General features: G+C 45.5%; 2 protein-coding genes across 3 annotated transcripts in view; one reads left to right on the top strand and one right to left on the bottom strand.

Annotated features, from left to right (window-relative positions):
• The window catches only part of OSBPL11 (oxysterol binding protein like 11), an 83,987-nt gene extending 81,529 nt beyond the window's left edge, over positions 1-2,458 (top strand). For both annotated transcript variants that reach the window (XM_014599538.3, XM_006258230.4), the window contains one exon: positions 732-2,458. In XM_014599538.3, coding sequence (XP_014455024.1) covers positions 732-803 — 72 coding nt within the window. In that variant the 3' untranslated portion in view covers positions 804-2,458. The remainder of the gene's footprint in view (positions 1-731) is intronic.
• A 2,704-nt stretch (positions 2,459-5,162) lies between these two features.
• LOC102573702 (TGF-beta receptor type-2) overlaps positions 5,163-22,618 on the bottom strand; it is a 58,420-nt gene continuing 40,964 nt past the window's right edge. Inside the window, exons 4-7 of the mRNA XM_006258227.4 lie at positions 16,834-17,648; positions 15,875-16,016; positions 12,627-12,754; positions 5,163-8,828 (exon numbers count right to left, since the gene is read on the bottom strand). Coding sequence (XP_006258289.2) covers positions 8,616-8,828; positions 12,627-12,754; positions 15,875-16,016; positions 16,834-17,648 — 1,298 coding nt within the window. The 3' untranslated portion in view covers positions 5,163-8,615. The remainder of the gene's footprint in view (positions 8,829-12,626; positions 12,755-15,874; positions 16,017-16,833; positions 17,649-22,618) is intronic.

Below are 22,618 nucleotides of genomic sequence, written 5' to 3' on the forward strand. Positions count from 1 at the left end.
GGGAGGTCAGGAAGAAAGAAGATAAGTTGTCTAAATTTAGAGGAGAATATTGGTCTTGCAGGCTACTAGTTTCCCAGTACAAGGAAGCCAGTCAGTTCAGTTGACTTAAAAACAAGAACTACATTTTTTTCAAACGAAGGAAAGAATGCGTTAATTAGCTCGTTCTGATTGCACCCCACCTGACCATTGACAGGAGAAAACATTTCCCTCGAGTGTGTGGGTAAAAAGAAGAAACTGCTTTTAGATACCTTAATAAAAACAGGATTTGAGATGCTAGCTAGATGAGATCCATAGACCACCTCATCTCTGGATTATCGGATTGAATGTAGCTGAAATTGCGAACCACTACAAGCTGTTTTTCTTCGTTTGCTTGGCCTTTCTGAAATAAATAGGTGATCTCAATCTAGATTATAGAGGGCTGCCGTTCCCACTGCAAAATCCCCGTTGGCTCTAGCACTGCCATCACTGTTGTCCATCTCGGTAGAGAGGCCAAGCCTGGCTAGAGTGAACCCGGAGACTCAACGTTTTGTGGGCTGAGTTTAGACACCTTGGGATGTCTGTGTGGAAAATTTTGCATTGTCTCTGTGCCGTACCGTTTTACCGAAGAAGCATTTATAAAGCCGAGTCCTGGTTTCAGTTGCTATCACTTGGACAGTTTGCAGACAGAACTTATGTAGGTAAGCATTTTTAATAACTATTCTATATAATTTCTTTTTCTACTTGACTTGCAGGGAGATGGCTGGATTTATTACAAACCCCTTTGGAAAAGTGGCCCTGCCATCCAAACTCAGCAAATGGACTAGATCAGACTCTTCAAGATGAGTTTTCCTGTATCTAAGGTTTCTCTCCTTCTCAAACCACAGTAATTACACACTGAGTGTCCTGCTTTTTATAATTGCACAAATTCAAGTGAACGGAAAGGAATAAAAATGCTAGGGCACTTTAAAGTTACGAACCCCCACCCCCCCCACCCCAGTGGTGTGAAGACATACCTGCCAGATATGATCACCAACTTGTTTTTGTCTGATCCAAAAGATTTTATCTGAATTACATAACATGTTCTTTTAAGTAGGTCCTATTGCAAAAGCTGCCTAAGATTACAAACCATCTGATCTTCTCAACAGCAGAAGCAGGTGCAGTGTTGTTGCCCCAGTGGCTTCACTATGGAGTGACATTATGAACCTTTCTTTCTGAGTCCGTGCATCAAGCTCTGTTTTAATAACTGAGATACTTAGTACCCAGGTAGACACCCACCCACGCGCATGCAATTTTTGCTGCTTGTCTGTCCAGTAATTAACCTTCCGGGTGAAAACTGGAGAAGTGTTCAGAAGTTGTGCCTGGAATCAGTGTTAAGAATCAACGGGATCATGACGAGACCTGCTTTCCTTCAGAATGTGTGCATGCCGCGGAGGAACAGGGAATCGAGATAGAGACTACCTTTCTTTCTTTCTTTTTTTTTAAGGATTTATAAAATTGGTTAGAAATGTAACCATGGAGACATTTTTTTCCTCTGAAGCATTTTAATATACTTGAAAGAAAATAGACTTGATTTGGAGAAGTAATTCAGACACTTTTCAGCTCCTAATTCTATTAAATCTTTCTGCAGTGACTATTTAAGATTTACACACATTGTAATTTAATGAGATTTGACCCTTTTTTTTCCCACCCCCCCACCCCCCCCCCAAGGACTAAGGTTTTCAAATGGAACAGGAAATGTAACTGTTGTGTTCATTTCCTCATCTCTGTCCGTGTGACCATCTCGGAGGTGACGTCCCAGTGTTACATGCTGTCTGTTAGATTCGTCTGATCGGTCTCCTCTGTATAGTAGTCGAAACAAAGCAAAGCCGTTGAGTGTGAGCAGTGGACGTACGGACTCCGGTTTTGGTTTTCCATAAGTTCATGATAAAGGTTATTGTGCTGGAGACTGGGTATAAAATTAAAACACAATCAGATATCAGGAAACTGTATTCAGGTACAAACATCCTTCGTTTTTTATAAGTATTTTATTGAAGTCTAAGAATTGCTGGCAATTAAGAATAGTACTGATTATGGCTTTCGTTATTGTTGGTACTACAAGCTACCTTAATTTTCCAAGAGTGGTGCCTTACTCTGTTTTTTCTTCTGATGTAGTCTTCCAATCAGTGTATATAACATTATCTGTCACTTATGGCTGGATGCCTATTCCATCATCATGGGAACTCATAACTGTGTGATCTGGTAAGAAGGTGTTTTCCAGTGAAGGGATCAGAATGTAAGAATGCATCAGAGGGTTTCCGTAACCATGTTAACTTTCCACAGAAATTGTAAATTGTGCAAAAAAGAGAAAAAAAAAAAGTTTGGGTTCATGCACAACTATTTTGATTCTCTTGTACATTTTGCTGTGAAATGCACTGAGATCTCAATACGAGTCCATGTGTGAGAAGTGGGGGAAGAATAAAATACCAAAATGATGACCTTGTTTTGTCTACAGACCCATCTGTCTGAGCTCATCTGGGCTCTCAAACTGTCACGTCCAAGCACCACAGCCCGCAGTAATAATCGTTTCCTTCTACAGAACGATACGTAATGTAAGCCCTGAGCAACATCTCTCTACTTTCCTGTAATACACCCCTTTGCCTTCCTGCGAACTGTGGAATACTTTGCTTTTATTCTTAAGTTCATAACACAAGTACAATTAATGACTGAAGCTTGCTGACTGAGTTCCTTTTACTGCCTTCGTGCATTTGAAAAATTGGGTCATAAATGCACACTGAGAGAGCCACCTTAAGATGCGATTTCAGCGAACCTGCTAGTATTTGATGCTTTCCTTTTTACTGTTTCCTCTCTGTGGACCGGCAGCCTCTGCTTATTGGATAAGGTAACTGCTGTCCCTATGTATGTATCTTAAAGAAATTGCATGCAACAGAGCTTAATTAATAACCTGCTTAATTAGAGATGAATGAAGTGCAAAGATGTGCCTTTAATCCTGTAAAAGCAAAGAATGTTGTGAATACTGAAACATTTTCCTTTACCTGAGTGCATTTTGTCCCAGGTACTGCACAGATGTGTGCAAATGCCGTGTGCTTAAATACAGGTGAGCTGTCACTACTATGATACGACCTCTGCTACTACCAGGGCTCAGATAAGATTTGGAGTAATGGGGGTAGGAGAGACCTATGCAAAACTCATGAAATGTGGAGTCTCCCACCTTTTTGGCGGCATGTTCCCTTCTTTGGGTGGGTTTGGGAGCTGTGCTGAAGGAGGGGAGGTTTCAGCCCCCCTCTGCTCCTCGTCCTCCCCAGAAGCTAACAAAAAGGGGTTGGAAGATGGTGGCGGTATAGAGGGTCCTGCTGGCTATGTGGAGCACTGCATTTTCTTTTCTTCTAGACCAGCATTTCTCAACCCGTGGGTCGCAAGAATATATGAAAGGGTTGTGAACAAACTTTAAAAATGGATTCTCCTTTAAAGGAGAAAAACATCGGAAACTGAGGCTTTTCCCTTGGAAGCTGGCAGAGTTTCAGCCTGCAATGAGCTACTTGGGACACCCCCCCCCCCCATGTCCTACACACACTCCCCTGCCCCACACTGGGGGTCTGGGGCCTGGGGATGGGAGCACTGGGTTGAGACTGGCCATTGATGTTTACAAATGGGTCCTGGTACAAAAAATGTTGAGAACCACTGCTCTAGACCTCACCCCAGCCCACCAAGTTGGTGGTGAGAAAGATGATGACCTGAAGGCTAGTAAGCTGTCCCCTAACCCACAGACCTCAATAGAGGGCTCTTTTTGGGGACATCTCTAGATACTACTTACAATGTATTGGGTCTCTGGGTGGGGTCACCCTCCTGTCTTCCCATTGGGGGTACTGGTGAGGACCCCCACTTCTGCAGCTGTATTAGAGCTCACCACTGAGGTGGGGCTAGTGGGCTAGAGCTTCTTTTTGCAGGTGGGACCTGGCCATGGTGACTGCTGTTGCTCCACAGATGGGAGTAGCTGTCCCCGCAGTCCCTGCATGGGCCGTGTGAACAGCAGCAAATGTCTTCTTGCAAGTCCTGAGGGATGGCAGCTTGCACATTTACCAAACTGCAGCAATGGCACATGGTGTCTGCTGTGAAGGAGGGGAAGGCCTGCCTGGTCCTGCAGCACCTTCTGATGAATGCTGTATTCCTTGTATTCTCCAGGACCCAGCCTTTAAATGGCGGTGATCTCCCTCATATAAACTGGGGCACCCAGTGTTTGGCAGGGTCCATTGGGCCCTGCCCTACTTTGAAGGGCAAATCAGTAAAATCTTGCCCTACTTCGAATGGGAAATCAGTAAAATCTTGCTCTGAATTCGTTGCATCATTCACACCTGCTTATTATAAAGTGTATCTTTGCCAGCTGAGGCAACCGGTGGTCTTGCTCACAATCCAACAGCAACAGCTCCTGGCACTCTGTCATCACAGCAGATGGCTAAGTAACTCTTTCTAAAGTGCCCTTGGCTTATAAGCAAGTACAGATTAAGTGACAGCCTTCTCTCTAAAGTTTTGGATTTAGAGCCATAGCTGGACAGCTCTTCATCAAGAAGGTAAGTGCAAGGAGACATTTTCATACCTTAATCGTATTTATTTTCAGGGCTGTATTAGTTTGCTTTCCCTCCACCTGGTATTTTCAATAAAGCTGCCACTAATATTGATAGCAAACCAAATGAAATGCTATGCTCACTTAAGGAGCACTCTCCTTAAATAGGAAAGAAAAGACTTCTTGACCGTGATGGTGGTGATGAAAAGACCGTGTAGAAATCTGGTGGCCACCAGAGCTGGAAAAGACTTAGTCTTCACCAGCTGGTTGGTTGCTTTTGGATGAGTAAAGAAGGTAATGGAAATTGTCAAAAATGGGCAGAATTCTTTCAATTGAATACTGCATTGCAATTGTTTGAAATGTGTGCGGCTGAAGATTCCCAGTCACTTTGAAGGACATCATTTTAGACTTGCGCTGTTTAAGACCAGATAACCTCTGTGTCAAAATCAAAAGCATGGGTGGGGTGGAGACAGGAATGGGATTGTGTTCATTCATAACTTGATCCATAGTCCTGAAGTTTGTTACTTTGGTGCTTTGGGAGCACAGCCAAATGCTATATTTTGGCCTCTACTCTTTCCTTACTGTATTGGAATAAAGTTGGCACCGTTTTAATCAACGGGGAAGATCAGGTTTCTGGTGTGTTATTTATTTTCACAAGTCAATGCTGTTTTCCCTGTGTGTTTAAACATTTCATGAAAAAATGGGAGCAATCATTTTTGCAACAAAAGCAGATATTTCAGTATTACTAAAATATGTGGGCTTGTTTCTTCAACTACTGCTAGAAAATGAGAACATAAATAGAAAGTGACTCTCTTGGAACTTTAGACGGTGGGAATATCAAACGCACAGTCCTCTTTGATGAACTGACTGATTGGTAGTGCAGATGTATTAGATAATTGGGCAATGAGATTTCTCCTACAGAAACGCAAAGCACAGAAATATATAGTTTGTCTTTGACAGTTTTGCCCCATCCTAAGACCCGTGTCCTCCCCAAGTGCCATTCTGATCCCCTTCCCTTGTCTCTGCTCTGCTGCTGCTCCGCTTTCTGCTCCCTGCGCCATCTCCCACGTGCCTCACACATGGGCTGCTTGTGCCACTTGTGGCCCTCACGCCCGCAGGTTGGCCACCTAGTCTATGCAACAGGGTTTAAAATAGTCTTGGGTAATGAGGCACAGGGGTGGTGCTGAAACGCACTGATCTTAAACTTGTCTTAAACCTGGTATCTTTAAAAGAAACAGCACGTGCAAGTAAAAGTTTTAGAAGAGCTGACATTTCTCAGTGCCCTGATAGGGATTCAGGAGCTTAAATATGCAGCTTTATTTTCAGAGCTGCCAGCCAGCCACAGGACCCCAGGTTCAGGTTCAGTGCAAGCGCTGAGTGTTCAGCTCAGAGTCCTGCCTGGATCCCTGATGTCAAAGCAGCTCATCTTGGAAACTGTCTCATTCTTAACTCCCTTTCGATGTTTGCATGTCACACATCACGGGGCTCTAGCTTTCAGCCGTGAAAAAGATGCTTCTTGGCATCATCCTCATAAGCCACGTGTCTGGGCCCTGCAGACTGAGCCTGCTTCCTTAGCTAGAGAATTAGGTCTTTCACCCTTGGAGTTGAGAGGCAAGCTTTACATATGTTCTGAACATGCTGCTTGTAGAAATGTACAACTTAAGCTTGTAAGATGCCAGGATGCTCTCAGAAGCTGCTTAAGCTTTTACTGGTTCTGTGCGGTCCATGGCTTGATTCAGCAGAATATTAATTGTAAACTCAGTGCTGCACAGTGTGATGCAGGAATTATCCCACTATTTTTTCATGAAGGCAGCTCACAAGGAGATACAAGACCTCTTATTAACTACCGGGAGCCCCTTCATATTGCTGTTGCAGTTTCACATCTTCCTTCCTGCATATGCCTTGTATAAGGCCATTTTGTTCTCTTCCTGTGCAGACAGGTAGGAGAGGAAATGCATTACATGCAAGTGGGAGCTAGTGGCAAAATGGGGGTGTTAGGTTGAAGGGAATGCGTGCTACAAGACGGTGGCCCAAGTGCAGGGAGAAGCTTGAAGAATGGCTCAAAATCACAAGTTGCCAGCAGCAGACTGCTGCCCCAGGTCATCTGGTGAGGCAGCTGAGAATACCATGGCGCTACAGATGGTGAGGACATAGGAGCCTGCCAGTGTATCTAGCAAATGTTTTTTTGGTAAAGACTTTCCCTAAAATTAATGTCACTCGCTCGTTCACTCTCTCACTCTCCTTTGCCTTGTAAGAACAGAGAGGAGAGAGAACTTTATTCTGTCCTTTTTCTGCTCCCTCATTTTGTGCGGCATGTAGAAACCGCTTGTCCTCAGCTTGCAAGAGAAGAGCTGGGGCTCTTGTTGCTGTGGAAATCCAGAGCAGCGAGGCTCTGCGCAGAATCTTTCCCAGCCTTTATCTTGGAGCCTGTGGACTTTGCACCTGTTGTCCTGCCCTTCCCCATACCTGTACAGTGGATCTCTACAGTTGCAATGTGGCCCTTGCACAGCTACCTCTTCTAAAACCCCTGGGGAGATGACCGTGTCCTAAGAACCTTCTGGGTCAGACCAAAGATCCATCTAGCCCAGTCTTTTGCTGTGGCAAGTAGTGGATGCTTTAGAGGAATAGTGTTAGTAATTGGGCATCCCTCCTATGTCAGGTATGCCCTTAACTATTGTTCAGTGTTCACTGAACAATAGTGTTCACTGAACTAGTATTCAGTGGCTCATGATAAACCAATCCTCCGTGAATCAGGCTAATCCCTCTTTAGGGCCTGGTTTACTGTTGGTTCTTTACACTGTCCTGTGACCGTGAGTTCCATATGTTACTTAAGTACACAGGCTCCCTTTTGCAGCAAAACCACAGCGCGCTCACTGCTGTGACAGCAAGGTGTCCCAAAGTGGGCATGACTGGCTATGGATGGCCAGAGAAAACAGCAAGAGGCTTTCCAATAGCACGGAGCCTGACAAAGTACTGCTATAGTTGGAAATAGCAGCCCAGCCCGCAACTGGTCTTTGCCACTTGAGCCTAAGAATCACTAAAGATGGGTGTGGACAAGGTCCCCGAGATGAGCTAGACCACTGCCCTGCCCACAGTACTCCTAAACTACAGGTACAGTCGTGCACCAAGCGTTCCCAAAGTGCAGTCTGTGAGACGCTTGAATGCAGCCTGCAAAAGGGCTGCTTAACGGTGGCCATCAATGTTGTATCTACTGTGCATAAACATCTGCAATGTCCTCCCTTTATTAGGCAGCTCCCAGTGCTCTGTCCCACCCATTGAGTATCTCCCAAGGGCAAACCTCTGGTATCCCCGGCCTTGGGAGACAGCTGGGAGTTGGACTGTGACTGGAACAGAGGCTCAGCATGATGTTCTGCACACGTGGTACTCGGTGAGCTACACTCCCTGCATTGGGTCCCTTTTGTCATTTTAGCTGAGTGGTTTTACATTTGTTTTGCAGCCAGAATGGTCACGCGTTGCCAAGCTCTACATGTTGGGAAGCAAAGACAGATCATGATGTTGCCAAATGACTTCTCCAGTGCCTTATTACAATACCTGAGGGTTGACTTGTCTGTGGTTGGTATCATCGAAGCTGGGGCCGGTGTGAATGAGCTTCTGCTTTGCATCTTGCATAGTCCCTGAGATATCCTGAGGCTGGAGAGAGCTGCCTTGTGAGAACTGATGCAAATCTGTGGCCACCAGTGGCTGGAAAGCCAGGGGGAAGTCTCTGTGACTCCAAAGGGATCATGGAAAGAGTTAAAGCTCAAAGCCGAGAGCCCAAAGGAAGTCGTGGGATTCAGGTACTTATTAATAAAGGGTTAAACATTTTTAAAAATAGTAAAGAAAACATCTTACATTATTATACGCTCAAGTACAAAATATATTCATATACAAGGTTGCACTTCAGCCAAAGTATAGAGCCCACAGCACTTTGCGTTGTGCCCCTGCGGTGAATGGTCTCATAAATAAGTTACATCTCGGCTCTTAGTTCATTTTAAGAAAATGAACTCTGGCCTTTCATAAAAGAGCCATGTGATTGCCTTTTATCCTCCTGTTCATTTTGGTAGAAGGCCGCTCTCTGTCACTGGCTGTTTCTGTTCTCGTCACTGGCTTGGTGTTCGCTGCCGGGGCAAACTGTTTTGCCAGCCTCGTTGTCCATGTTGTTGTTGAGGATGTCATCGCAGTCCATCTGCGCCATCAAGTTGAACCGCTCCGCTACACAGTGGGCAGTGAGCCGAGCCTCGGGGTCGTGATCCCAGCACTCTGTGATGGTGTCGCACAGAAAGTGCATTCCCTGAAGTGAGAGGATCTGAGGTTAGGTTTGCAAGGGGCAGAGGAAGCAAGAAGCAGAGGTATTGGAAATGTGAACGAGGACGTTGGAGGAATGTGCTGTTTCTGTGATGAATTGCCTCAAGCACGTTTCCAACATTAAGTATGGAGGAAACGGAGGTATCCAAGGTATCTCACAGTAGGAGAACTCGGGCTCCGTGGTAGTGTACTTAAGATGTCTTGGTCATGGCTCCAGAGGCAGGAGTTGAATTTTTGCCACAAGCATCCAAGACGCTTGATGGGACTGCACCTATTCAACCCAGCAAGAGGAGTCGGTCAGAGATGACCAGGCACATCACTCCCTAATGTGGTGTTGGCTGTGGGTACAGGTTTACCTTAACCAAGCTAGCCCAAGGGACTGCTGGGCTCTTGAACTGTTTTTTCCCCTTCATGTGATGACTGATGGCATAAGCTGATCATCTAATGACTGGGAGTACAGTAGCTATGTGAGCCTCCGCTATCATCAGGCTGTCCATATCTAGTACAGCAAAACTGTCCTTGACTCAAAAGTTTATGACCCCAAGGGTGGGATTTTCAAAGGAACTTAGGTGATTTAGGCACTCCAACCTACTCTCCTTTGGGATGCCCCAAGCAGAGTGGACAAGGCAAACAAAGGTGAGAAGGGGAAGCAGAGGCCTGGAGCACCTTGCCCAAGACCACAAAGAGCTGAGCAGAGCCCAAGACACCTGATGCCCAGCCTGCCACCCACTCCCAGCACCCCTTCGCCAGCTTTGCCAGATAACTGTTCATCTTCTGTAAGCACTCTCCATTTGTAAACCTGTGTGTTGCGCCCCGATTCCTCCGTCAATAAATTATCCCGGAGGGAAATTTGTTTTTTCTTGCCCTGATGTAACATCAGTTTGTAGCCAGGATTTTATGCTTCTCAGTGTGCTCCAGAACACATCCAAGTCTCTTGAGTACAATGGCCAAACTCAGTGAGCCTTTATTTATGTATTTATTTATTTATATTATTTTTCTTTCTGCAGGTGGAAATTTTTAGTCTAATTTCAAAGCACTACAGGAGAGAGATCTATATACAGGAGGCCCTCGCCATTCCCGGGGGATACGTTCTTGTATCCCCTGTGAATGGCGAAATCCGCAAATAAAGCACACAGGCAGACAAGGTTCCTTGGGTGAATCCGATATCTTTTATTAGACCAACCCAAATGGTTGGAGAATAGTTATTAAGCAAGCTTTTGGGTTCAAAAACCCTTCGTCAGGCTAAGGACGTTTCAGCAGGTGGGGTGTGCTCTTCTGAACAGCTACAACCTACACCCCTGCAAATAAGGCACTGCATTCATGAACGCAGTGCCCCCGGCGGCTGGGGCAGGCGCCCAGCAGCAGCAAGCACAGAGCTCCCAAGGAGCTCCTGGAAGTGTATAAAATGTATTTAAAATGCGGGTTCGACATTTGCGAATATTTGCAACCACAAATGCTGAACCTGCGAATAGCGAGGGTTTCCTGTATCTATATAGCTTACATATGTCTCCTGTAGTGTTTTGAAATGAGACTAAAATCTCCACCTGCAGAAAGAATGAACGAACTCGTGCGCATGCGCACGCACACACACACACACACACACACACACACACATCTCCTATAGTGCTTTGAAATGAAACTAAAATTTTCATCTGCAGAAAGGAAATGGTGGCTTTCAGCTGTTAATTTTGTTCCAACTAATAACTGCACAGAGGCTGTTCCACCTTCCTTTCACCCACCAGTGCTATTCTGGCTGGTGTTTTGCATGGTTATGGCGAGATTTAGCAACAAGTACTGTTGGAAGAAGAAAGAACTTGTTTTGAATAAAGTATTTCACGTGTTCTCAGAGGCTTTATGTATTCTGTTCACCTGCAATTAAAATGATGCACACAATCTCATGGACACAAATGATAAGAGACTTTCTAGTGCTCTCATGTCAGCCTCGCCTGTCCTCTTATTTTTCAGAAGTCTCTCTGGGACAGGGGGAGAGGGGTTCATTTGACTAAGAAACCTGGAGGGAAGAGTAGGACAAATCTGATGTTTTGAATTGGCGGAGGACAACCTTTTTGGCAGGCATGCCACAAATTAGCCCCACACCCTCCTCTAGCACCACTCTCTGATCCCCTTCCTCTGCCTGATCGCTTTCTCCTCCTTGCTTTGTGCTCCCTACCTGATCTGCTTTGTGTCCCACTTCCTCCCCTCCCGCCTGCTGTGCTGCCTGTCTCCCCAGTGGTCAGACTTACCCAAAGAGCCTTGTCTGCCTATGTCCTTAGACCAACACGGCTACAACCTACACCCCTGTGCTCTGCCACGTGGAGGCTGCCCGTGGTACCTGTGCCACTGGCTGGCCACCCCTGTTTCAAATAACGACTTGATCTCCAGGCCCTCTGCCACTATTTGCCTGTGAGAAGGCAGGTATGTCATTCCCATTAAGATGAACAACTTGTGTCAGTTCTTCAGCAGCAAATTAAACCTCTGAGGAGGAAGGTGTGGGGTGATGGGAAGGAGGGAGCTGTCAAATGAAAAGATGTGCTCTGGTTTTCTCCCAGCAGGTGGTGCTGTCCTACATTGCATTTTGGGAATCTTAGCTCTACAATGTCAGGAGGATAACCACGATTCAAAACCTTGGAAAAAATGGTCTAGGCTCAGAGCTGAGCCTTCAGAGTCTGGTTTTCGATAGTCCCAAGTAAGTGTGCATTTTGCATCCACCAAGGCAATTTTGAAAAACCCACCCAGGATTTTTATAGCTGCCTTCATTCCCAGAGCATGTAGATGGGGACTTGGGCCTGTGCGGTGGGAGCTTAGTGCTTCAAACATACTGCATGGCTTTTGGGGAAGAATGTGCTGCTGGGACTGACTGGTTTTGGTGCATACCTTGCTTTGTTTTAACAGAGAATAATTTGTTACGGCTGAGGTCTTCAGCTCAACAATTCTAGGCTGCACTTTCTGCAAAAAGTATTAATTTTCTAGCATCCTCTAAGTGTAAGCATAGGATATGGTTTATCAAAGGCTTCCCGGAAGCCTCGTTTCCCTCTCTCTGCTTACCGTACATTTTTCTGTACAAGATTTTACTTTAAAGAACTACTTCCCTCTTCATCTCTCCTTGCACTTGTAAATGCAAAAGTCCTTTTTGCTATATAAGGAACCTGTAGCACCACGGCTTGGAGATTACAGTCTTATCCTTGGAACATCGGCTAGCAATTGCAAAGATTATTATCTGTGCAAAACCTAATGCAGCTCACTTCCCTGCCCCATCCTGTTTTGCCGGGCACGGGAAATGCCCATAGAACATGTGTGCCCTTATCCAAGTCCTCTTGGAATTGGAAGAGTCACAGTCCCTAAGTGTTACAGCATAAAAATTAGTTTTAAACTCTCATGACTTCCTCTTTGATAAAAGTACCTTATGTCCAAGAGCTCTGTATTACTGCCTAACCCCAGTGTAATAGATTACTGTCCTAGCTTACAATAACGTTATCTATTTGGTACACTCGCTGACTGCAGATATTACCTAAGGGGAAAACTGTGGGCCTAGTGAGGTTTGAGTGCTTTTTCCTAAATCAGCTAGTTTACTCCAGATTTGGGAGCAGAACCCAAAAAAGGCAGTCGGGACACCTGGGTCCTAACAGTTTATATAAGTGCAGTAACCAGTCTCTCTCTGACTTGGATAACTAAGATAACCAATGCGTTGCCAATATCATTCAAGGGCAGCCATGTCCATTGCAAATCAGGTGTATGAATAACTATTGTAGGTTATGATAGCCTTGTGGGGTTTTTTTAAATTTACCTGATGCACCAGCCAGTTGCTAGGTATTTCTGGGCGTCCCCTGCCGTGCAGCACAATGTCTCTCATGGTATCCACGCAGGGTTGCTCCTGGACTTTTGACCCAAAAGGCAGCTCGTAACTCTTTACCTCTAGAAGAAAGTGAAACAGGACCACAGCATTACTGGATGTCATTTATGGATTCACGGTAGGCCTGTGTTTGTTGCTCTGGCTGATATGCTCACTGTTAAACCACAGTACGTGACTTATGTAGACTGATAAAAAATCCAGAACCACAGAGATGAATGCCCCGGCGGTTTCTAGGCGTTAGAAGCAAGGTTTATGTATTTTTTTTGTAGAAATCAAGGCCCAGAAAGGGGCATTAGATATAATCTGTATATCACAAATTCAAAGGTGTTGCAGGTTGTTAGCCCACGTACACTGCAAAAACTGGAATGCGCATCACAAGTGGAGAAGAGGAGAGATAAGGTGACACTACTGCCAAAGGTCCATTGTAATGGCAGGCCATAGATTTAGATAAGAGAAGCTCAGGAGATTAGAGCAGACTAATCATGTTGCAGATGGATGTGAAAGGAGCCAAATCTGGTGAGTGATATGGCCCTGAGCAGGGTCAGACAGGGCCTTTTCAGGGATTTCTTTGTACATGAGAGCATGGGCCCACTTCCCACAGTGTTTCTCCTCCAGCCGTGGATAGTATCTGAGGCTGCTGGGGAAGCTTTGGGGGTGGCAGGGGAAGAACACGGGGCCAGAAGGAATTACCTGCTTCACCAAGTCCACTCCCCTGCTATCACGGGTAACCATGCTGTCAGGGGGGGATCCTCCCTGATGCCTATAGCCATGGGGCTGAAGTCCTGAACACCAAAGCCTAATTGTAATTTACTATCTAAATATTGAGCTGGAAGTGCCGTGAGCAGTTTAAGATCAGGTCCATCTCCCCTACAGCTTGGAAAATAAATAAATAAATAAATAAATAAAGTAAAAGCACTGATCTGGAACTTTTGACACCCCCTACCCCCGGCAGTCTCTGCTGTACATGCATCTGGACCTGCAAGTGAGAAGTTCATGGAGGAGGGAGACTATCTTTTTAAAAATCTGTAGATGTTTCATAATCTTTCTGCTGAGGCTTTTTTGGTTTTGTCTTCCAACCTTGCTGCCTCCCCATTAGAGCATGATTTCATCGCAGTGTCGATGTACAGGGACAGAGGGTGACATCAGGCTCTCCGTTGAACATCTGAGAACAGGAGATGTTCTTCCTGGAGACCCCAGAGCTGTAGAAATAACTCTCTCTTAGTGACGTAGGGGAGCTGAGGGCACTTTCTTCCACAGTAGGGGTGAAAGGCGCTCCTCTGTCTAACTCAGCCTTTGGGTACGTCTATACTGCAGGCTCCTGTGCAGCGTAAAGATACCAACCTAGCTGTAAACGAGCCAGCTTCAATACTGGAATTTGTCTAGCCATGGAAACATGGAGGTCTGTAGGAGCCAGTTTATACGGCTGAAAAGTATCAATACCGTATAGCCTGTGCTGAGCCCTGGGCAGACCGTGACCATCCTGCTTTCCAAGTCTATGATAGCTTGGGCTTCTTTACACTGCACAAGTGGGGAATTTGTCACAAAGAGCTGCAGATACAGACAGTGTTTTCTGTGTCTGAAATGGTGATTCAAGGGTTTTCTTTTTAATCTTGTAGGTGTCAAACTATTAGAAGCATCATGATTCATGCCACACCCTGGGTTGATATAGGGATTTCTGAAGCAGAACTCCTGAAAGCAGAAGGTAGGGATGCCATTGCTCCACCGTAGATTATGGCAATGCCCCCATTTTAACTTTTCATCTGCTCTGCTTCAGGAGCCTTCCTGCTCCCAGATGTAGAGGTGGGATGTGGGGAAGGGAAGCAAAATTGTAGGGACGTGAGACTGGGCAGCAGACTAAGAGATCTGAGAGGATGAAGGTGAATAGGGAGATGCAGATGTTGGGGAAGAAAGAAAAATGAGTCTGAAGAAAACTGGAGAAAGGAAGGAAAAAGATGGGTAAGCGGAGAAAAAGAGGAGGAAACTTGTGAGATGCAATCACGTGTCTCGGAGAGAAAGTCAGATGCCAGGACATGACGACAAAATAGAGTCGATGGGTGTTACTACAGGATGGCAGAGGTAGTGAGATGCCTGTGGGTAGGTGGGAGGTCCATGGAGGTCAGTGATGTTGCCTAAGGGGCAGGGGAACCTCCTTTGGTTCTTAATAGTTTGGGGGTTTTTGCTTCATTAATGCTGGATGTGGGAAGCTTGTGGGTGTGTTAACATGCCCAGCTGATGGGAAACATGCATGTGCAGTGCCTCTGTGCAGTTTGGTGGCTTTGATCCATGCTTGATTACTCTCCATTAAAATAACTCATCTCTGGTGAGTTATGGTTACCACCAAGTTGAGCTTTCCTGTATTTCCCCACACACACAATTCTACCTTCTGTAATATTTCTGAAATTAAGAGACCTTTGCTGTGCGTGTCAAACCTCCATGAATGGGGGGAGAGGAACAAACTTCTGGCAGGTCATCCGATTTTTCCAGCCTAAATCATGGCATATTTTAGGAGGACTTGGAGAGCACCAGGAGTGTGTTTCTGCACAACTCCACTCTTGGCACCCATTTTCTTTAGCTGGTTGTGGCTGTCCAAAGATGTGGGATAAAATCTTGGGCCCATAGAAATCAAGTGGAGAAACTCCTCAAAGCTTTTCTTGACTTTAATGGGGCCAGGGTTTCACCTGCCAGCTCTTTATTTTTCAAGTACATTTTTTTTCTCTGTTGCACCTTTCCTCCCTGCTTTGTCCTGTTGCATCAGCAGATAATGCCAACAGCTGAGACAACAGCCTACAAATGGGGGGGGTCTAAAGCAGAAATTCTCCTCTTCCATCTGTGTTCATCCTGCGCTCCTGCCTCTGAAGCACTTTCCACAGCAGGTATGTAGCAAGCAGGACAAGCTTAGCAGACACACTTACACTAGAAATGGTGTGGAATCCAGATTCTCTTAGGCTCCGTGCCTATCGGAAGATGCTGTGCATCCGATATTAAGCCCAAGGTGAAATGAACAGAAACCTTCTACCCAGGGAAAACGTAGCAGACTGATTATTGCTTAGTGGGGTGGAGGGAGGGGAGGAGCATAAAAGTTGCAGGTCTGAAGGTAGCGCATTGTTCAAGAAGGCATGCGCTTCCTTTCCTTGGTTCTGAACAAAAGCAAGTTATTTGGGGCTCTGCTGCAGTTTTCCTACCTCCTACCACCTCGCACCTGGAGGCCATTTCCCACAAAACCAAGGCCATCGAGTAGACATCCATTTGTTTGAAGGACTCCAAATCTTCCAGATTCACTCTGGACTCTAGAACTTCTGGAGCCATGTACCTGGCAGTGCCAACCTGGCCAGGAAAAGAAGAGATGTTAGCAAATGTATCGGAGACCAACAGCTATCTATGGGGGGGAATACTTTTTTTAAAAGTTGGCAGTGATCATGGGCTCTTCATGGCCTGTTTGGCAGAGAATTTTGTTCCAGGTCAGACTGCCACAACCTGCCAACCAGAAGATGCAAGATGGTTTCACGCACTCCTAACCCCTCCTGCCTGGCTTTCTCAGGAGCAGCCCCAGAGAGCACTGTAACCAAATCCCATCTGCCCAGTGACTTGCTCTGTGTCTGGCTTCAAACTGTAGTCTCTTGGGTGTCGCTCCGTTAACAGCTCTTTCAGAAAAGCTAAAGCAAGCAGTTTATTTGCTTTATCAACAGCATTAAATGTCCTACAGGCTGCAAGGTCTAAACTCACTTGTTGGAAAGGAATGTGGATTTGACTCTGCACTGGGCTAAAGTCCATTTTAAGATAGCATCATGGTTCACAGGTGTGCCTAATTACACTGCTTTCCAGTGCTGACTATAGCTTGTATCAGATCAGCCAATCTGGTCTGTTAGATTTCAGCATTGAAGTCTGACTTGTGCCTTGGCAAATTTATAATATTAGCCCCCTGCAATATTCTCGCTTACACGGACTGTGGTTTCCATCACAGTCTCCTTGCACTTGGAAGTGTTCAGTGCTCAGTGCAAGCTATTATTTCCAAAGCCTTTCTGAGTTAGCCCACAGGTGCCTGAGGCATACAGGTGGGTGCAGCCATTATATTATTTTATTTCTATTGCATTGCATTGTGTTTCTAAAAAGCCAAAGCAAGGGTTTTGCAGGACCTGCTCACCTGTCCGCTGTTGGCAAAGTCGTCTGCTGTTAAGGAAGGGTCGAGTCGGAGGGCGATGCCAAAATCGCAGAGCACGCATTCGCATTCGTTCTTAACCAGGATGTTGGTGCTTTTGATATCTCGGTGGGCAATGGGGATCTTTGGCCTGCCACACGCAGTGTAGTCACTGTGCAGATGAGCCACACCGTTCACAAGGGAGCCTGCCATCTTTTGTAAGTCCATCCAGCTCAGTATGTGCCGGGACAGGTAGTCCTTCAGGTTCCCTCTACTATGGTAAGCAGTGATGAGCCAGTACTCCTTGCGCGGGCCAGACCCTCTGTTCTCTGCCGTGAGGAACTGAAGGACACTTTCGTGCTTGAGGCTGGTGTCTGTGAAAATCTGGCTCTCATTTTTCCAGGAAGAATATTCCTCACAAGGGAAAATCTTAACAGCCACTGTCTCGTATTGCCCTGAGCTGGCATGATTCAGCTTGGCCCTCCAGACCTCTGCAAACTGGCCTTTCCCCACCATCTCGTCCAACTCGATGGGGAGCAGCTCAGTGTTGTGGTTGATGCTGTTGGCGCAGGTTGAGCTCATGTGGGAGTGATTGTCGTCTATCATCACCGACAACTTCTCATCGTGCTCGGCAGCTTTCCCTGACTCGGGCAAGGCCCGGTGTTGTGTGTGCTTCTGGCTCCAGTCCTTGGCTCTCTTCCTCTGCTTTTGGGTGCGGCAGAGGTAAAATATAACTGTTATCATGACAGCCACTAGCAGAGGAGGGAGCAGGCTTATTGCAGCCACGGGGATGACCTCTTTGCTCTGTTGCATGGAATATCCTGCGGGAAGGAAAACAAATGTGAATGTGCTTTTGCAAGATGTCAGCAATGTCCATTTTGGATACTGTGTGGGTGGAGAAATGTGAGGGAGTTAACAGCAAAGAGTGGTTTCCAGGGGCATGATGCACGAGGCATGTCACTGTCCTCTGAACAGCCAGAAGTATGTGATGGTTTGAGGTATGCTCCATGTTTGTTTTGGGCATTCCAGTTTAGCTAGCATAATAGAGCGAAGGTTCAAAACTCAGTCCTGTGATAATCTGACAAGACACGCATGTGTGCACACATGCACACGCGCACATGCACTGGCACCCCCAAATGGACAGAATTGGAACCATTTAAGTGTTTATTAGGAATTACAGGGCGAGTCTACACGCTGCCCTATGGTGATGTAGCGATCACGTGGGTCTACATGTGATCGCCAGCTGTGTCGCTGTAGTGGTGCGCTCCCTGGATATAGTGTGCTGCTATGACAATATAGCAGGGAACTGTAAGTGTGCACCACCTGCTTGGTGCAGTAATTGCCCATACTGCGCCATACTTTAGCACCAGAAGGAAGTACTAAAACACAAAAGTGTGTAGGTGCACCCATGGGTGCTTATACATGTATTCCAATATAGTCTAATTAGAACGTGTTGGAGAGACTCAATCATTCAATTCTGCTCCACATTCTCATTGTAACGCTCTAGCGTTGCTGCAATGAGAGATGATCCCAGCAGGGTGCAGAGCCTGGGGCAAAGCAGGCTATGCGAGGCCCCCCTCCCCATCCCACGGCAGACTTAGGCCAGGGAGTGAAAGCCCCTGCACACCGGACGTGGCAGGACTGCAGCCGCAGCCTCTGCCCGGCTCTGCAGGGCCTCCCAAAGCGTGGGGCCCAGGGCGGTTGTCCCGATTCGCTGCCCCCCAGAGACAGCCCTGGCTGCAACATCACATGTATAAGCCCCCACAGGTTTAAAAATGGCTGCTGGGGCACTTTAACTAAAGCTCATTCAATGAGTTTTAGTTAGTGTCCTGTGGCCATTTTTAAATGTGTAGGGGCTTAATACACATGACGCTGTAGCATTTTATTACAGCAATTCTCAGAGCTGTTCTAATTAAAATACCTCCCTCACCCCCGAGCACGTGTATAGGCACTCCACACTGCCAGCAAATGCTTTTAGCTCAGGAAGTCGAGCTTTCAGGCATAAGAGTAATGCCTGGGGCCTTGTTACTTTTGTAGTGCTACAAAGTCCTGAGGCAGTTTGTAGTGCTACACAAATAGTGTTAAGATGCACATGTGTGTGCAGCCCCCTATCTGGAGCACTACAAGCTCCTCTCAAAGGCTCCAGGCACAGGCAGTCGGGGACTGCTCCTTTGCCCTACCCAGGGTGGCTGCCCTCCTTGCTCCAGCCTCTCCCTCCTTCCTGCCGTCCATTCCACCTAACAGTCATGTGGCTGAACAGCAAATCAGGTGTTCAGCCGAGCAAAGAAGCACCAGCTCTGTAACAGCTGCTGTGGCCCCAGCCGCTCTCCATTTCTCCCTGTGGTGGTGGGGTAGGGCGAGCAGAGCATTCTGGGAAGCTAGAGGTCTAACAGACCCCTGTAGTGCTACATGCAAGTATCCACACGGTGCATGTAGCACTGCAGAATTATTGCGCTACGAAGTTGTTCCTGGTTTCATGGCAAATCTGCTATCTTTGAAGCACTTCAAACAGCCTGAGCACGTGGGCACTTGCTTTCTTGTACTGCTTTGCAGGCACATATTGCACTACAAAAGTAAGATGTGTCCGAGGCCCAGCTCTTCCTCGGTATGCTTGGAATACTTCACGCAAGTGGGAAGTGTTGCTCCCATTTTACAAGCAGGGAAACTGAGATCCAGAGAGGTGATGTGACAAGGACATCAACCAGGCCAGCAGCAGATCTGGCTCTCTTGAATCTGAGCCCAGGGCTGCATCTGCTAGGCAACTCTGCCTTCCCCAGACTCAAAGCAAGACCTTGCACACACAGCATAATGTTTTCTGCTGCTCCACATGCAAAAAAAAAACAAGTGAGTGTTTTGGTTCTGACCTTGGAGTCACAGTGAAGTTCTCAGTAGTTGTAATATGCAGCCATGTGGCTCTGATGAATATGGGTCATGTAAGCTTTTTGGTTGTCCCACCTTTTTTAACGTAGGCCAGAGACCCTGTATGTGCACACTAGCTCCTAACTTATCCTCGAGCTACCGAACGTGATTTCCCGTAAACTGCAGACACAAACTCCCTGGTAATGTTAGAATCAATGTTGAAGCAAAGCTGATAAGACTAGATGCAGATGCATTTTAAACACAAAAAATATACGTGGGAGGATGGGCTTCACTGTTTTATAAATGCAGAGGGGTTTTTTTTTACAAAATAGAGCAATAGTAATCTAATCTAATCTGAATATTAATACCGATGAATTGATGAATATTAATAAATGTTGAAGCAAGGTGGCATGGAGACACCAAGCGGTTCTGCTGACCCATCAGGCACAGTCTGATATGGGGCCAAATTCTTCTGGTTTCCATGAAGGAACACCATCCTTCTGCATGTGGGCCTATGGAAGGACACTTCCCAGCAAGGCCTGGGGAGTTTAATTCTGAACAATAGGAACAGAGAAAGTGCCCCTTGCATTACAACTGGCATAAGTGAATATACCTCAAGACACATTTGGGTTAGGACCTGACTGCCCAAAGTAAACACTTGAATTGTTGTGTTATATTTTTTTTTTACTTTTTGTTAAACATTTTCATCAAAATATTGACCCAAAGTGTTTAGGAAAAAAGAAAAGAAAAAACTCCTATCAGCCTTCAAACCATCCGATGGAAAAAAAAAAAAAAAAACAAAACCCCAAAAAACCCTCACACAACATATAATTGTCCCATCCTTTGATGTTTGCAATTCCTGGAATAAACATGCTGACTTCAGTAGAGATATTCAAGTAAAATCTTAGTCAGAGGTTTTTCTGCCAAGTATAATAACCAAGGGGAAGAAGGATAAGAATCATTCCATAAGCAAAACCCTTGCTGTTTGACCTCAGTGTGTGCGGATCATAATTCAGGTTCTGGAAAAACAGAGCATTTAGCTATTTTACTTGGCAAATTCCAAAAAAATCTGCTGCAGCTAATTTCTGTAAGGCTGTGAAAGCGTTTCTAAAATAGGCATCAAGTTCAAACCACAAGATCAACCCAAACTGATATAAATCAATAACTAACTCAGGAATATGTTTGTTTTGGAGAGCGCTGGGCCTGGCTATCACCTACTGCTCTAATGGATTTACCCGATGGCTATGATCACATCTTTGAAACTTTAAAGTTCGGGGGAGAGGGAGTGAAACATTTTCAAAGGATTTTTTATTCTTTTAGGGAATTACGTGCCCGAATCCCGCTAACAAACAGTAAGACCAGCAAGCATAACTTCTGCAAATTACTTAACGATGATGCCCCTCTGTGCTACAAAATCCCTAGATAGGATCATGGCTATAAAACGGGTAGATCTGTTCTGCAGAAAATGAATCTGGCTGTTTTCTCTGAAAATAAATGCAGAACTTTAAAACAAAATATTGCAGTGTATTACCATCTGTTTAATTCAATCTCTGTCAGATGTGAACTAGAACTCTTAGGCCAAGATCAATTGGCATGACACTTGAGAAGCCCTTTAAATATATAACAATAAACAGCGCTTATGACTGCACCATTTCAATTTCCACTTCCTGGCCTTTGTTTCCCAGGTAAGGGTTACTTGCATCGCATTAGGGTGCAAGCGTGGGGAGAGGAAATGACAAGTCAAAGCACTTAATTATGTGTGTTATAGGCTCCGAGGAGACTTCAGCGTAGACACATTGCATTTATCTCTCTTGCCCTGGAGTAAATAGCATGCAATGCAGGGTGTACATTAGAAGTCCCAAGTTTTGAAGATAGTGTCTAAGACTGTGAGCACACAGAAAATGTGTATACCTTGTGCTTTGGAAAAATGTTTATCTGCTTTAGTTATTTCTTTCACCAGAATTCGTCTTTTTAATCCAATGCTGTGTCTGTAATATTTAAGGCACGTCTAAGTTGAAGCTGCTTTTAAAACGGCATTAAAATGCAAACGTTTATGATTATTTTTTTATTATATAAGGGAAGATGAGCGATTTGTAAGGAGATGCGTTAAATCTGGGTCTTATAAAGTTGTTGTTGGCCAGTGTTGCACGACGAGCCATGGGCTTAGGTAATAAATTAAAGAAGAGAGCTTATTCAAGGCTTCAGATGGTATTGTTTCAAATTATGGCATTTTTATCTGTGGGTTGGCAATGCAGGAACTTCTTATGAAAGCATTTGTTGGGGGTGGCATTTCCCAAGAGGGAGTTGTCATTTTTGTATGAAATTATATACCTCAGTATCAGTTTTGGGACTTAACTATCGTGCTCTAGAAGCACATGTACCTGTTATGTTTGGCTCTGGAAACAGTGAAGGTCTGCCAAATTTAGCATCGTTTACCTTCGTAAGGAAAAAAACCTGGTTTGTTTATTCTGCGAATTCATATCTTGCACAATTTGCCATTTTCTGCAGGAGAAGTTATGCTCCCTGCTTGCAGGTTATGGCTAGCCATATCCCTGCAATTTGGTGCTCTATAATTATGAAAATTCAGGAGGCTTTTTGTTTTCCTTTTGTTCCTAATAAGTATTCCCTGAGGCCCATTTGGCTGGTGTTCTGATAATGAGCAATGGGTAAGCTGCTAAAGATTCAGACCAGAGCCATGAATTTTTAGAGGTGTGCTTGAAGCTCGTTCAAACTTTGCAGACCTCTTGAGACACCAGAATTGGCTTCTCCTTGGCTTTCACTGATGCAGTTTTACAGCCCAATTCAATCCTCCTTGTATCTGCAGAAACCTCTAAGGAGGGGCCAAGCTCTGCCCTCCCCTTCACCTGTGCAACTTCTCTGAGGCATTTGTCTTCAGTGCCAAAAAAGGTAGCTTCTAGAGCAGATCTAGACT

The sequence above is a fragment of the Alligator mississippiensis genome, chromosome 4, assembly GCF_030867095.1.
Source record: "Alligator mississippiensis isolate rAllMis1 chromosome 4, rAllMis1, whole genome shotgun sequence".
Classification (NCBI taxonomy): Eukaryota; Metazoa; Chordata; order Crocodylia; family Alligatoridae; genus Alligator; species Alligator mississippiensis.